This window comes from Oncorhynchus tshawytscha, unplaced genomic scaffold (assembly GCF_018296145.1).
Source record: "Oncorhynchus tshawytscha isolate Ot180627B unplaced genomic scaffold, Otsh_v2.0 Un_contig_11160_pilon_pilon, whole genome shotgun sequence".
Taxonomy (NCBI): domain Eukaryota; kingdom Metazoa; phylum Chordata; class Actinopteri; order Salmoniformes; family Salmonidae; genus Oncorhynchus; species Oncorhynchus tshawytscha.
Genome location: NW_024607571.1, coordinates 17,501 through 27,500, shown reverse-complemented (window position 1 = coordinate 27,500; position 10,000 = coordinate 17,501). Strand labels below are relative to the sequence as shown.

Here is a 10,000-nt window from a genome sequence, read left to right as displayed (position 1 = left end):
CCTCAACACTCTCATCACAGACACAACACGTAGGTACCAACTGACCTCAACACTCTCATCACAGACACAACACGTAGGTACCAACTGACCTCATCTCATCACAGACACCAACTGACCTCAACACTCTCATCACAGACACAACACGTAGGTACCAACTGACCTCATCTCATCACAGACACCAACTGACACTCAACACTCAACACTCATCACAGACACAACACGTAGGTACCAACTGACCTCATCTCATCACAGACACCAACTGACCTCAACACTCTCATCACGTAGACACAACACGTAGGTACCAACTGACCTCAACACTCATCACAGACACAACACGTAGGTACCAACTGACCTCATCTCATCACAGACACAACACGTAGGTACCAACTGACCTCACTCTCATCACAGACACAACACGTAGGTACCAACTGACCTCAGACACTCTCATCACAGACACAACACGTAGGTACCAACTGACCTCATCTCATCACAGACACAACACGTAGGTACCAACTGACCTCAACACTCTCATCACAGACACAACACGTAGGTACCAACTGACCTCAACACTCTCATCACAGACACAACACGTACCAACTGACCTCATCTCATCACGGACACAACACGTAGGTACCAACTGACCTCAACACTCATCACAGACACAACACGTAGGTACCAACTGACCTCAACACTCTCATCACAGACACAACACGTAGGTACCAACTGACCTCAACACTCTCATCACAGACACAACACGTAGGTACCAACTGACCTCAACCCTCTCATCACAGACACAACACGTAGGTACCAACTGACCTCAACACTCTCATCACAGACACAACACGTAGGTACCAACTGACCTCAACCCTCTCATCACAGACACAACACGTAGGTACCAACTGACCTCAACACTCTCATCACAGACACAACACGTAGGTGTCAACTTCACTCAAAATCTCTCTTATGGGAGTAAAACAGAATGACCAGCTATGAACATTGGATTGGATGTATTGGCAGTAGAAATGAAGATGACCTGTCATACTGTATGTTACACATTGAAACAGCAGAGTTAACGATGTGAGGCTGAAAGCAGTGGGAAACCATAGAACCGATCATTCCAGTGTTGCTCCAGGCCATGCAAAAGCCCCCCTCTCCAGATAACAGCCTTGATCCCATTACCTTTAATGGCTGTTGTGGCTTACGACTGACTGGCCTGTAGATCAGCTCAGCTCAGTGAAGACAAAGCATGCTTTCTCTCGTTTTGTCTGGTAAATGAAACCTTCCCCCAGAGCTGCTCTCTGCCTGTGTGGCTGAGCACCAGCCACAACTCATTTCACCTCCCTTTAGGGTACATCCCAAACGGTAGCCTGTTCCCTACATTTACAACGGGGATAGGGTGTCCTTTAGGACACGGCGTCAGTCCTCACAGCACGACTGTCCCTTCGAAGCAACAATAGTAGGCTAATGATGCAGGCCATTGGCAAGGCAATGAGGTGGGGAGAACTGGTCTGTTTAGGGGACAGGAGATGCTCACTCGCTGCCAGGGATACAGATAGCTGCTCTCCCCAGGAGGAGATTACACTGCTGCTGCTGCTACTGCTGCTATCACTCACCACAGAAAAACCTCCTGGCTTATCCAAAAGAGAGGCATTGTTTGGGGACAGCATGGGAGAGGTAGGTGGATACTGGTACAGTGGGGCAAAAAACAAGTTGATAACAAGTTCAAACAGGTGCCATTAATACAGGTAATGAGTGGAGGACAGAGGAGCCTCTTAAAGAAGAAGTTACAGGTCTGTGAGAGCCAGAAATCGTGCTTGTTTGTAGGTGACCAAATACTTATTTTCCACCATAATTTGCAAATAAATTCATTAAAAATCCTATAATGTGATTTTCTGGATTTTTTTTCTCATTTTGTCTGTCATAGTTGAAGTGTACCTATGATGAAAATTACAGGCCTCTCTCATCTTTTTAAGTGGGAGAACTTGCACAATTGGTGGCTGACTAAATACTTTTTTGCCCCACTGTAGGTGTGTGTGTGTGGATAGAGAGGTATGATGGATGTACCGTGATGATTTATGTGCTTGTCTCTCTGTGTTTTCTAGTCCCTGCCCCCACCCAGCCACCGACACCACCCCCCACGTCACCCCCCCTACCGACCATACCGCCCGCCAAGGAAGGTAAGAGAGAAGAACTGCCACTGTGTGTCCACACACACACACACACACACACACACACACACACACACACACACACACACACACACACACACACACACACACACACACACACACACACACACCTTCCTCTCCCCTGCTGTCCCCACCATAGTGTGACCTTTCTCAAACCCTCACTACATCTCTGATGACAGTTCACCTTTACTTCAGCACACTGAGGTACCACAGATAAATAAAAATATATCTCGCTTTTATACCAAATGAACCACATTATACAATCACCAAACAAGTACCGGTACTTAGTGGTATTTATCCAGCTGAGGAAGAGTTTTTGGAGTTAAATACAACTTTTTAAGTCTTCTTTATTGAGGGGTATCCAGTATCCTATCAACTTTTTAAGTTTTCTTTCTTGAGGGGTATCCAGTATCTTATCAATTTTTTAAGTCTTCTTTCTTGAGGGGTATCCAGTATCTTATCAACTTTTTAAGTCTTCTTTCTTGAGGGGTATCCAGTATCTTATCAACTTTTTAAGTCTTCTTTCTTGAGGGGTATCCAGTATCTTATCAACTTTTTAAGTCTTCTTTCTTGAGGGGTATCCAGTATCTTATCAACTTTTTAAGTTTTCTTTCTTGAGGGGTATCCAGTATCGTATCAATTTTTTAAGTCTTCTTTCTTGAGGGGTATCCAGTATCTTATCAACTTTTTAAGTCTTCTTTCTTGGGGATTATCCAGTATCTTATCAAACATTTGCAGTGCGGCTCAGACAAGCAGCAGCTCCAGTCTGTGCATATTTACACAGCATCTGCATGCATTACTTATTACATTAGCTGAGGCTTTGCTTCCTCTCTCCTCTACTGACCTTCATATACACACTACCAAATACAATAGGCAGACAGCCCCCTGAGGGTTTAAGTCCTGGTCCGTTTTTAGGTGAACTGCAATCATCAGATTTGTGATAAGTATTAAGTTCTTCACAGGTGAAATAAATGAGAAATAAGAAGGTGGTTTTTACAGCACCGTAATAGACTGAAAACTTCTTCAGCTTTTATCAATGTATTCTCAGCAAAGTTCTCAAGGTCATTTTTACAGCGGGGATTAGTTGAATATTGCATTTTGGATATTATCTCTGGCTCCTAATAATAGTAGAAGTCAGAAGTACTCAACTTCTTCTCAATCACATTGGAGGAGAAGGTTCGATGGGCGGGACCTTGGATCTTCTCCAATGCGTTTTGTGAATGAGGCGAGGATAGAGCGTGGGAGGAATCGATTAAATCGATGAAAGACAAATTGAGAAAGAGCCTTGCACACTTCTATCCCCATGGTGCACTGCTGCCTGGCTGTGTATAAAGCCTTCCTCCCATCCTGTCGATACTTCCTGTCCGGTTTGATTAGAACCCTGCCATAACAACCTTCCCTTAAGAACTCTCCCACCATTCAAAGAACTCTGCTATAATTCTAAGCACTTCAGACTGAACACATTTGTCCCACCTCTAGAGGTTTGTACCAGTCAATTTGTTATAATTCTAACTCTCTGGCTTGTTTAAACAAAGATCAAACAGGCCAGACATTTCTCTTGCCATTCCTCTACACTCTTAGAAAAAAGGACCTGTCTTTGTTCCTCAAAGTGTAGCCCCAGTGTTTCTCAACCCTCTTTGTACCAGGCACCGACAAGCTATGGTCCTTCTTGTGCCAAGGACTGGCAAGCTATACTTCTTCCTAGCGTTGGAGAACGGGCTAAATCACCGTCAGCTTACTGTCTGAGATACCGGCCAGCTCTAGTCGTTCCTCATATTCAGAGAGACCGGCCAGCTCTAGTCGTTCCTCATATTCAGAGAGACCGGCCAGCTCTAGTCGTTCCTCATATTCAGAGAGACCGGCCAGCTCTAGTCGTTCCTCACATTCTGAGAGACCGGCCAGCTCTAGCGTTCCTCACATTCTGTTCTGTTCTCACATTCTGAGAGACCGGCCAGCTCTAGCTGTTCCTCACATTCTGAGAGACCAGGCCAGCTGTTCCTCAGCTGCTGTTCCTCACATTCTGAGAGACAGGCCAGCTCTAGCTGTTCCTCACATTCTGAGAGACAGGCCAGCTCTAGCTGTTCCTCACATTCCTCAGCTCTAGCTGTTCATTCTGAGAGACAGGCCAGCTCTAGCTGTTCCTCACATTCTGAGAGACCGGCCAGCTCTAGCTGTTCCTCACATTCTGTTCCTCACATTCTGAGAGACCGGCCAGCTCTAGCTCTCAGCTGTTCCTCACATTCTGAGAGACCGGCCAGCTCTAGCTGTTCCTCACATTCTGAGAGACCGGCCAGCTCTAGCTGTTCCTCACATTCTGAGAGACCGGCCAGCTCTAGTCGTTCCTCACATTCTGAGAGACCGGCCAGCTCTAGTCGTTCCTCACATTCTGAGAGACCGGCCAGCTCTAGTCGTTCCTCACATTCTGAGAGACCGGCCAGCTCTAGTCGTTCCTCACATTCTGAGAGACCGGCCAGCTCTAGACGTTCCTCACATTCTGAGAGACCGGCCAGCTCTAGCTGTTCCTCACATTCTGAGAGACCGGCCAGCTCTAGCTGTTCCTCACATTCTGAGAGACCGGCCAGCTCTAGCCGTTTGATTGAAGTCTGTATATGACTGGAGAATACAGTAACTGAATATTAAAGGCACAGCGTAGTCAAAAATGTGATTTTCCAGTTTGTTATATATATTTCCATACTATGATGTTGGAATAACATTATGAAATTGTGAAAATGATGATAAAGCCATGTTAGTGTAAGAGCTGTTTAAACAGTCAGTCTGTTTTGGTGGGATGGAGTTTTGGCCTGCCTGGTGACATCGTTAATAGACCAATGAGAAAGAGTGTTCCAACCTCTCTGCCAATAACAGCTACTGTAGTTTTCAGTTTTCCTCTCCCCACTCAGACAGATATATTGAGATAAAGATGGCTGCCCTGGACCTTTAATTAGCACGAAGGAAGATCTTATCTGTCTCTGTGTAGTAGGAAGTAGATACAGCTTCTGGAGGAGACAGATAGTTAGATAGTCATCCCCACTCTCCACCAACTGGCCTGTTGTAATGAGACTGAAGGGTTGAGGCTTACCAGCTGGCCTGTTGTAATGAGGCTGAAGATATGAGGCTTACCAGCTTGCCTTTTGTAATGAGACTGAAGGTTGAGGCTTTCCAGCTGGCCTGTTGTAATGAGACTGAAGGGTTGAGGTTTACCAGCTGGCCTGTTGTAATGAGGCTGAAGATATGAGGCTTACCAGCTGGCCTGTTGTAATGAGACTGAAGGTTGAGGCTTTCCAGCTGGCCTGTTGTAATGAGACTGAAGGGTTGAGGCTTTCCAGCTGGCCTGTTGTAATGAGGCTGAAGATATGAGGCTTACCAGCTGGCCTGTTGTAATGAGGCTGAAGATATGAGGCTTACCAGCTGGCCTGTTGTAATGAGGCTGAAGATATGAGGCTTACCAGCTGGCCTGTTGTAATGAGACTGAAGGTTGAGGCTTTCCAGCTGGCCTGTTGTAATGAGACTGAAGGGTTGAGGTTTACCAGCTGGCCTGTTGTAATGAGGCTGAAGATATGAGGCTTACCAGCTGGCCTGTTGTAATGAGACTGAAGATATGAGGCTTACCAGCTGGCCTGTTGTAATGAGACTGAAGGTTGAGGCTTTCCAGCTGGCCTGTTGTAATGAGACTGAAGGGTTGAGGTTTACCAGCTGGCCTGTTGTAATGAGGCTGAAGATATGAGGCTTACCAGCTGGCCTGTTGTAATGAGACTGAAGGTTGAGGCTTTCCAGCTGGCCTGTTGTAATGAGACTGAAGCTTTCCAGCTGGCCTGTTGTAATGAGACTGAAGGGTGTTGTAATAAGAGGCTTACCAGCTGGCCTGTTGTAATAAGACTGAAGGTTGAGGCTTTCCAGCTGGCCTGTTGTAATGAGACTGAAGGGCCTGTTGAATGGCTTTCCAGCTGGCCTGTTGTAATGAGACTGAAGAGTTGAGGCTTTCCAGCTGGCCTGTTGTAATGAGACTGAAGAGTTGAGGCTTTCAAGCTGGCCTGTTGTAATGAGACTGAAGGGTAGAGGCTTACCAGCTGGCCTGTTGTAATGAGGCTGAAGATATGAGGCTTACCAGCTGGCCTGTTGTAATGAGACTGAAGGTTGAGGCTTTCCAGCTGGCCTGTTGTAATGAGACTGAAGGGTTGAGGTTTACCAGCTGGCCTGTTGTAATAAGACTTAAGGATTGAGGCTTTCCAGCTGGCCTGTTGTAATGAGACTGAAGAGTTGAGGCTTTCCAGCTGGCCTGTTGTAATAAGACTGAAGAGTTGAGGCTTTCCAGCTGGCCTGTTGTAATGAGACTGAAGAGGCTTTCAAGCTGGCCTGTTGCTTTGAGGCAACCAGCTGGCCTGTTGTAATGAGACTGAAGGGTTGAGGCTTACCAGCTGGCCTGTTGTAATGAGACTGAAGAGTTGAGGCTTACCAGCTGGCCTGTTGTAATGAGACTGAAAGGTTGAGGCTTACCAGCTGGCCTGTTGTAATGAGACTGAAGAGTTGAGGCTTACCAGCTGGCCTGTTGTAATGAGACTGAAGGGTTGAGGCTTCTGTCTCTGTGTTTGGAATTCCTCTCTAACCTAGTTCCATATCTAATTTCCCTCCTTCCTTCCCTGCCTCCCTGTGTCCCTGCCTGCCTCCCTGCCTCCCTGCCTCCTTCCCTCCCTGCCTACCTCCCTCCCTCCCTCCATCCCTCCCTGCATCCCTCCCTCCATCCCTCCCTCATCCCTCCCTCCCTCCCTCCCTCCCTCCCTCCCTCCCTCCCTCCCTCCCTCCCTCCCTCCCTCCCTCCCTCCCTCCCTCCCTCCCTCCCTCCCTCCCTCCTCCCTCCCTCCCCTCCCTGCCTGCCTGCCTGCCTGCCTGCCTCCCTCCTGCCTCCCTCCCTCCCTCCCTCCCTCCCTCCCTCCCTCCCTCCTCCCTCCCTCCCTGCCTGCCTCCCTCCTCCCTGCCTCCTTCCCTCCCTGCCTGCCTGTGTCCCTGCCTCCCTCCCTGCCTGCCTCCCTCCCTCCCCCCCCTGCCTCCTTCCCTCCCTCCCTGCCTGCCTGCCTGCCTGCCTGCCTGCCTGCCTCCCCATCCTCCCTCCCTGTGTCCCTGCCTCCCTCCCTGCCTGCCTCCCTCCCTCCCTCCCCCTGCCTCCTTCCCTCCCTCCCTGCCTGCCTGCCTGCCTGCCTGCCTGCCTGCCTGCCTCCCTCCCTACTTCCCTACCTCCCTCCCTGCCTGCCTGTGTCCCTGCCTCCCTCCCTGCCTGCCTGCCTCCCCCCCCTGCCTCCTTCCCTCCCTGCCTGCCTGCCTGCCTCCCTCCCTCCCCCTGTGTCCCTGCCTCCCTCCCTGCCTGCCTCCCTCCCTCCCCCCCTACCTCCCTCCCTGCCTGCCTGCCTGCCTGCCCTGCCTCCTCCCTCCCTCCCTCCCCCTCCCTCCCTCCCTCCCTCCCTCCCTGCCTCCTTCCCTCCCTGCCTGCCTGCCTGCCTCCCTCCCTCCCTCCCTGTGTCCCTGCCTCCCTCCCTGCCTGCCTCCCTCCCCCCCCTGCCTCCTTCCCTCCCTGCCTGCCTGCCTGCCTCCCTCCCTCCCTACCTCCCTCCCCCCAGTCTGTAAGGCAGCCAAAGCTGACCTGGTCTTCTTGGTGGACGGGTCTTGGAGCATCGGAGACGACAACTTCCAGAAGATTATCCGCTTCCTGTACAGTACGACGGGATCTCTGGATCTGATTGGTCCTGATGGCACACAGGTAAGACCAATGACAACACCTCCATATTATAGAGTTATGCATTCAGCCAATATCTCACGGAAATAATGAATAAAGTAAATATAACCCAATGCTGTTGAAGGGGAACATTGTCTAACAGTAACCTGATCTCATCCATCTCAGCCACTGATGTTTGAGAAAGCAAAATGTCCTATGAGGGGCTGGCCTAGTCCAGTACACACAGGTTAGAGTGAGGTTAGGGTCACAGGTCAGGGTGAGGTTAGGGTCACAGGTTAGAGTGAGGTTAGGGTCACAGGTCAGGGTGAGGTTAGGGTCACAGGTCAGGGTGAGGTTAGGGTCACAGGTTAGAGTGAGGTTAGGGTCACAGGTTAGGGTGAGGTTAGGGTCACAGGTTAGGGTGAGGTTAAGGTCACAGGTTAGAGTGAAGTTAGGGTCACAGGTCAGGGTGAGGTTAGGTTAGAGTGAGGTTAGGGTCACAGGTTAGAGTGAGGTTAGGGTCACAGGTTAGAGTGAGGTTAGGGTCACAGGTTAGGGGTGAGGTTAGGGTCACAGGTTAGAGTGAGGTTAGGGTCACAGGTTAGGTGTGAGGTTAGGGTCACAGGTCAGGCTGAGGTTAGGGTCACAGGTTAGAGTGAGGTTAGGGTCACAGGTTAGGGTGAGGTTAGGGTCACAGGTTAGAGTGAGGTTAGGGTCACAGGTTAGGGTGAGGTTAGGGTCACAGGTCAGGGTGAGGTTAGGGTCACAGGTCAGGCTGAAGTTGGGGTCACAGGTTAGAGTGAGGTTAGGGTCACAGGTCAGGGTGAGGTTAGGGTCACAGGTTAGAGTGAGGTTAGGGTCACAGGTTAGAGTGAGGTTAGGGTCACAGGTCAGGGTGAGGTTAGGGTCACAGGTTAGAGTGAGGTTAGGGTCACAGGTTAGAGTGAGGTTAGGGTCACAGGTCAGGGTGAGGTTAGGGTCACAGGTCAGGGTGAGGTTAGGGCCACAGGTCAGGGTGAGCTTAGGGTCACAGGCCACAGTTTAGGGTGAGGTTAGGTTCACAGGTCAGGGTGAGGTTAGGGTCACAGGTACGGGTGAGGTTAGGGTCACAGGTTAGAGTGAGGTTAGGGTCACAGGTCAGGGTGAGGTTAGGTTTAGATAAAGCCTGTGCTAACATCACCAAACAGAGCCAAATCTAAACCAGGTCTCAATGGAGAGACCATTATATTGGAATAGACTGGTATCTAGACATTATAAACAGACCCACATCTAAACCAGGTCTCAAGGGAGAGACCATTATGTTGGAATAGACTGGTGTCTAGACATTATAAACAGAGGCCCATAGATCTTCATCTCAAGCCTTCTCTTTCAGACCGTTCACAGCCCATTACTGAGGAACTGGTAGGTTATTGACACAAGGCAGCATTACTAAAGTCCTCCGTATCCCCTTACTACTATATTAGGGGCTGATGGGTAATGGAGGAATCTGAGCTGAGGTGCAGAGGGTCCTGGCTACAGTAGTTAGGCTCTCAGACAGACAAATAGAAAAACAGACATAAGGAGAGTGAGAAGGGAAGCGAGACATTGAGGGAAGAGGAGGGACAGGGATAGATTCCTGAGGGGACATAAGGAGAGTGAGAAGGGAAGCGGGACATTGAGGGAAGAGGAGGGACAGGGATAGATTCCTGAGGGGACATAAGGAGAGTGAGAAGGGAAGTGAGACATTGAGGGAAGAGGAGGGACAGGGATAGATTCCTGAGGGGACATAAGGAGAGTGAGAAGGGAAGCGAGACATTGAGGGAAGAGGAGGGACAGGGATAGATTCCTGAGGGGACATAAGGAGAGTGAGAAGGGAAGTGAGACATTGAGGGAAGAGGAGGGACAGGGATAGATTCCTGAGGGGACATAAGGAGAGTGAGAAGGGAAGCGAGACATTGAGGGAAGAGGAAGGACAGGGATAGATTCCTGAGGGGACATAAGGAGAGTGAGAAGGGAAGCAGGACATTGAGGGACAGGGATAGATTCCTGAGGGGACATAAGGAGAGTGAGAAGGGAAGCGAGACATTGAGGGACAGGGATAGATTCCTAAGGAGACATAAGGAGAGTG

General features: G+C 49.7%; 1 protein-coding gene across 1 annotated transcript in view; it reads left to right on the top strand.

The window, feature by feature from the left end:
* Nucleotides 1-10,000, top strand: part of LOC121842769 (collagen alpha-1(XIV) chain-like) — a gene marked incomplete at both ends in the record, with an annotated part of 25,611 nt that overhangs the window by 914 nt on the left and 14,697 nt on the right. The window contains 2 exons of the mRNA XM_042312511.1: nt 2,103-2,177; nt 7,799-7,938. Of these exons, the coding sequence (XP_042168445.1) occupies nt 2,103-2,177; nt 7,799-7,938 (215 nt within the window). The remainder of the gene's footprint in view (nt 1-2,102; nt 2,178-7,798; nt 7,939-10,000) is intronic.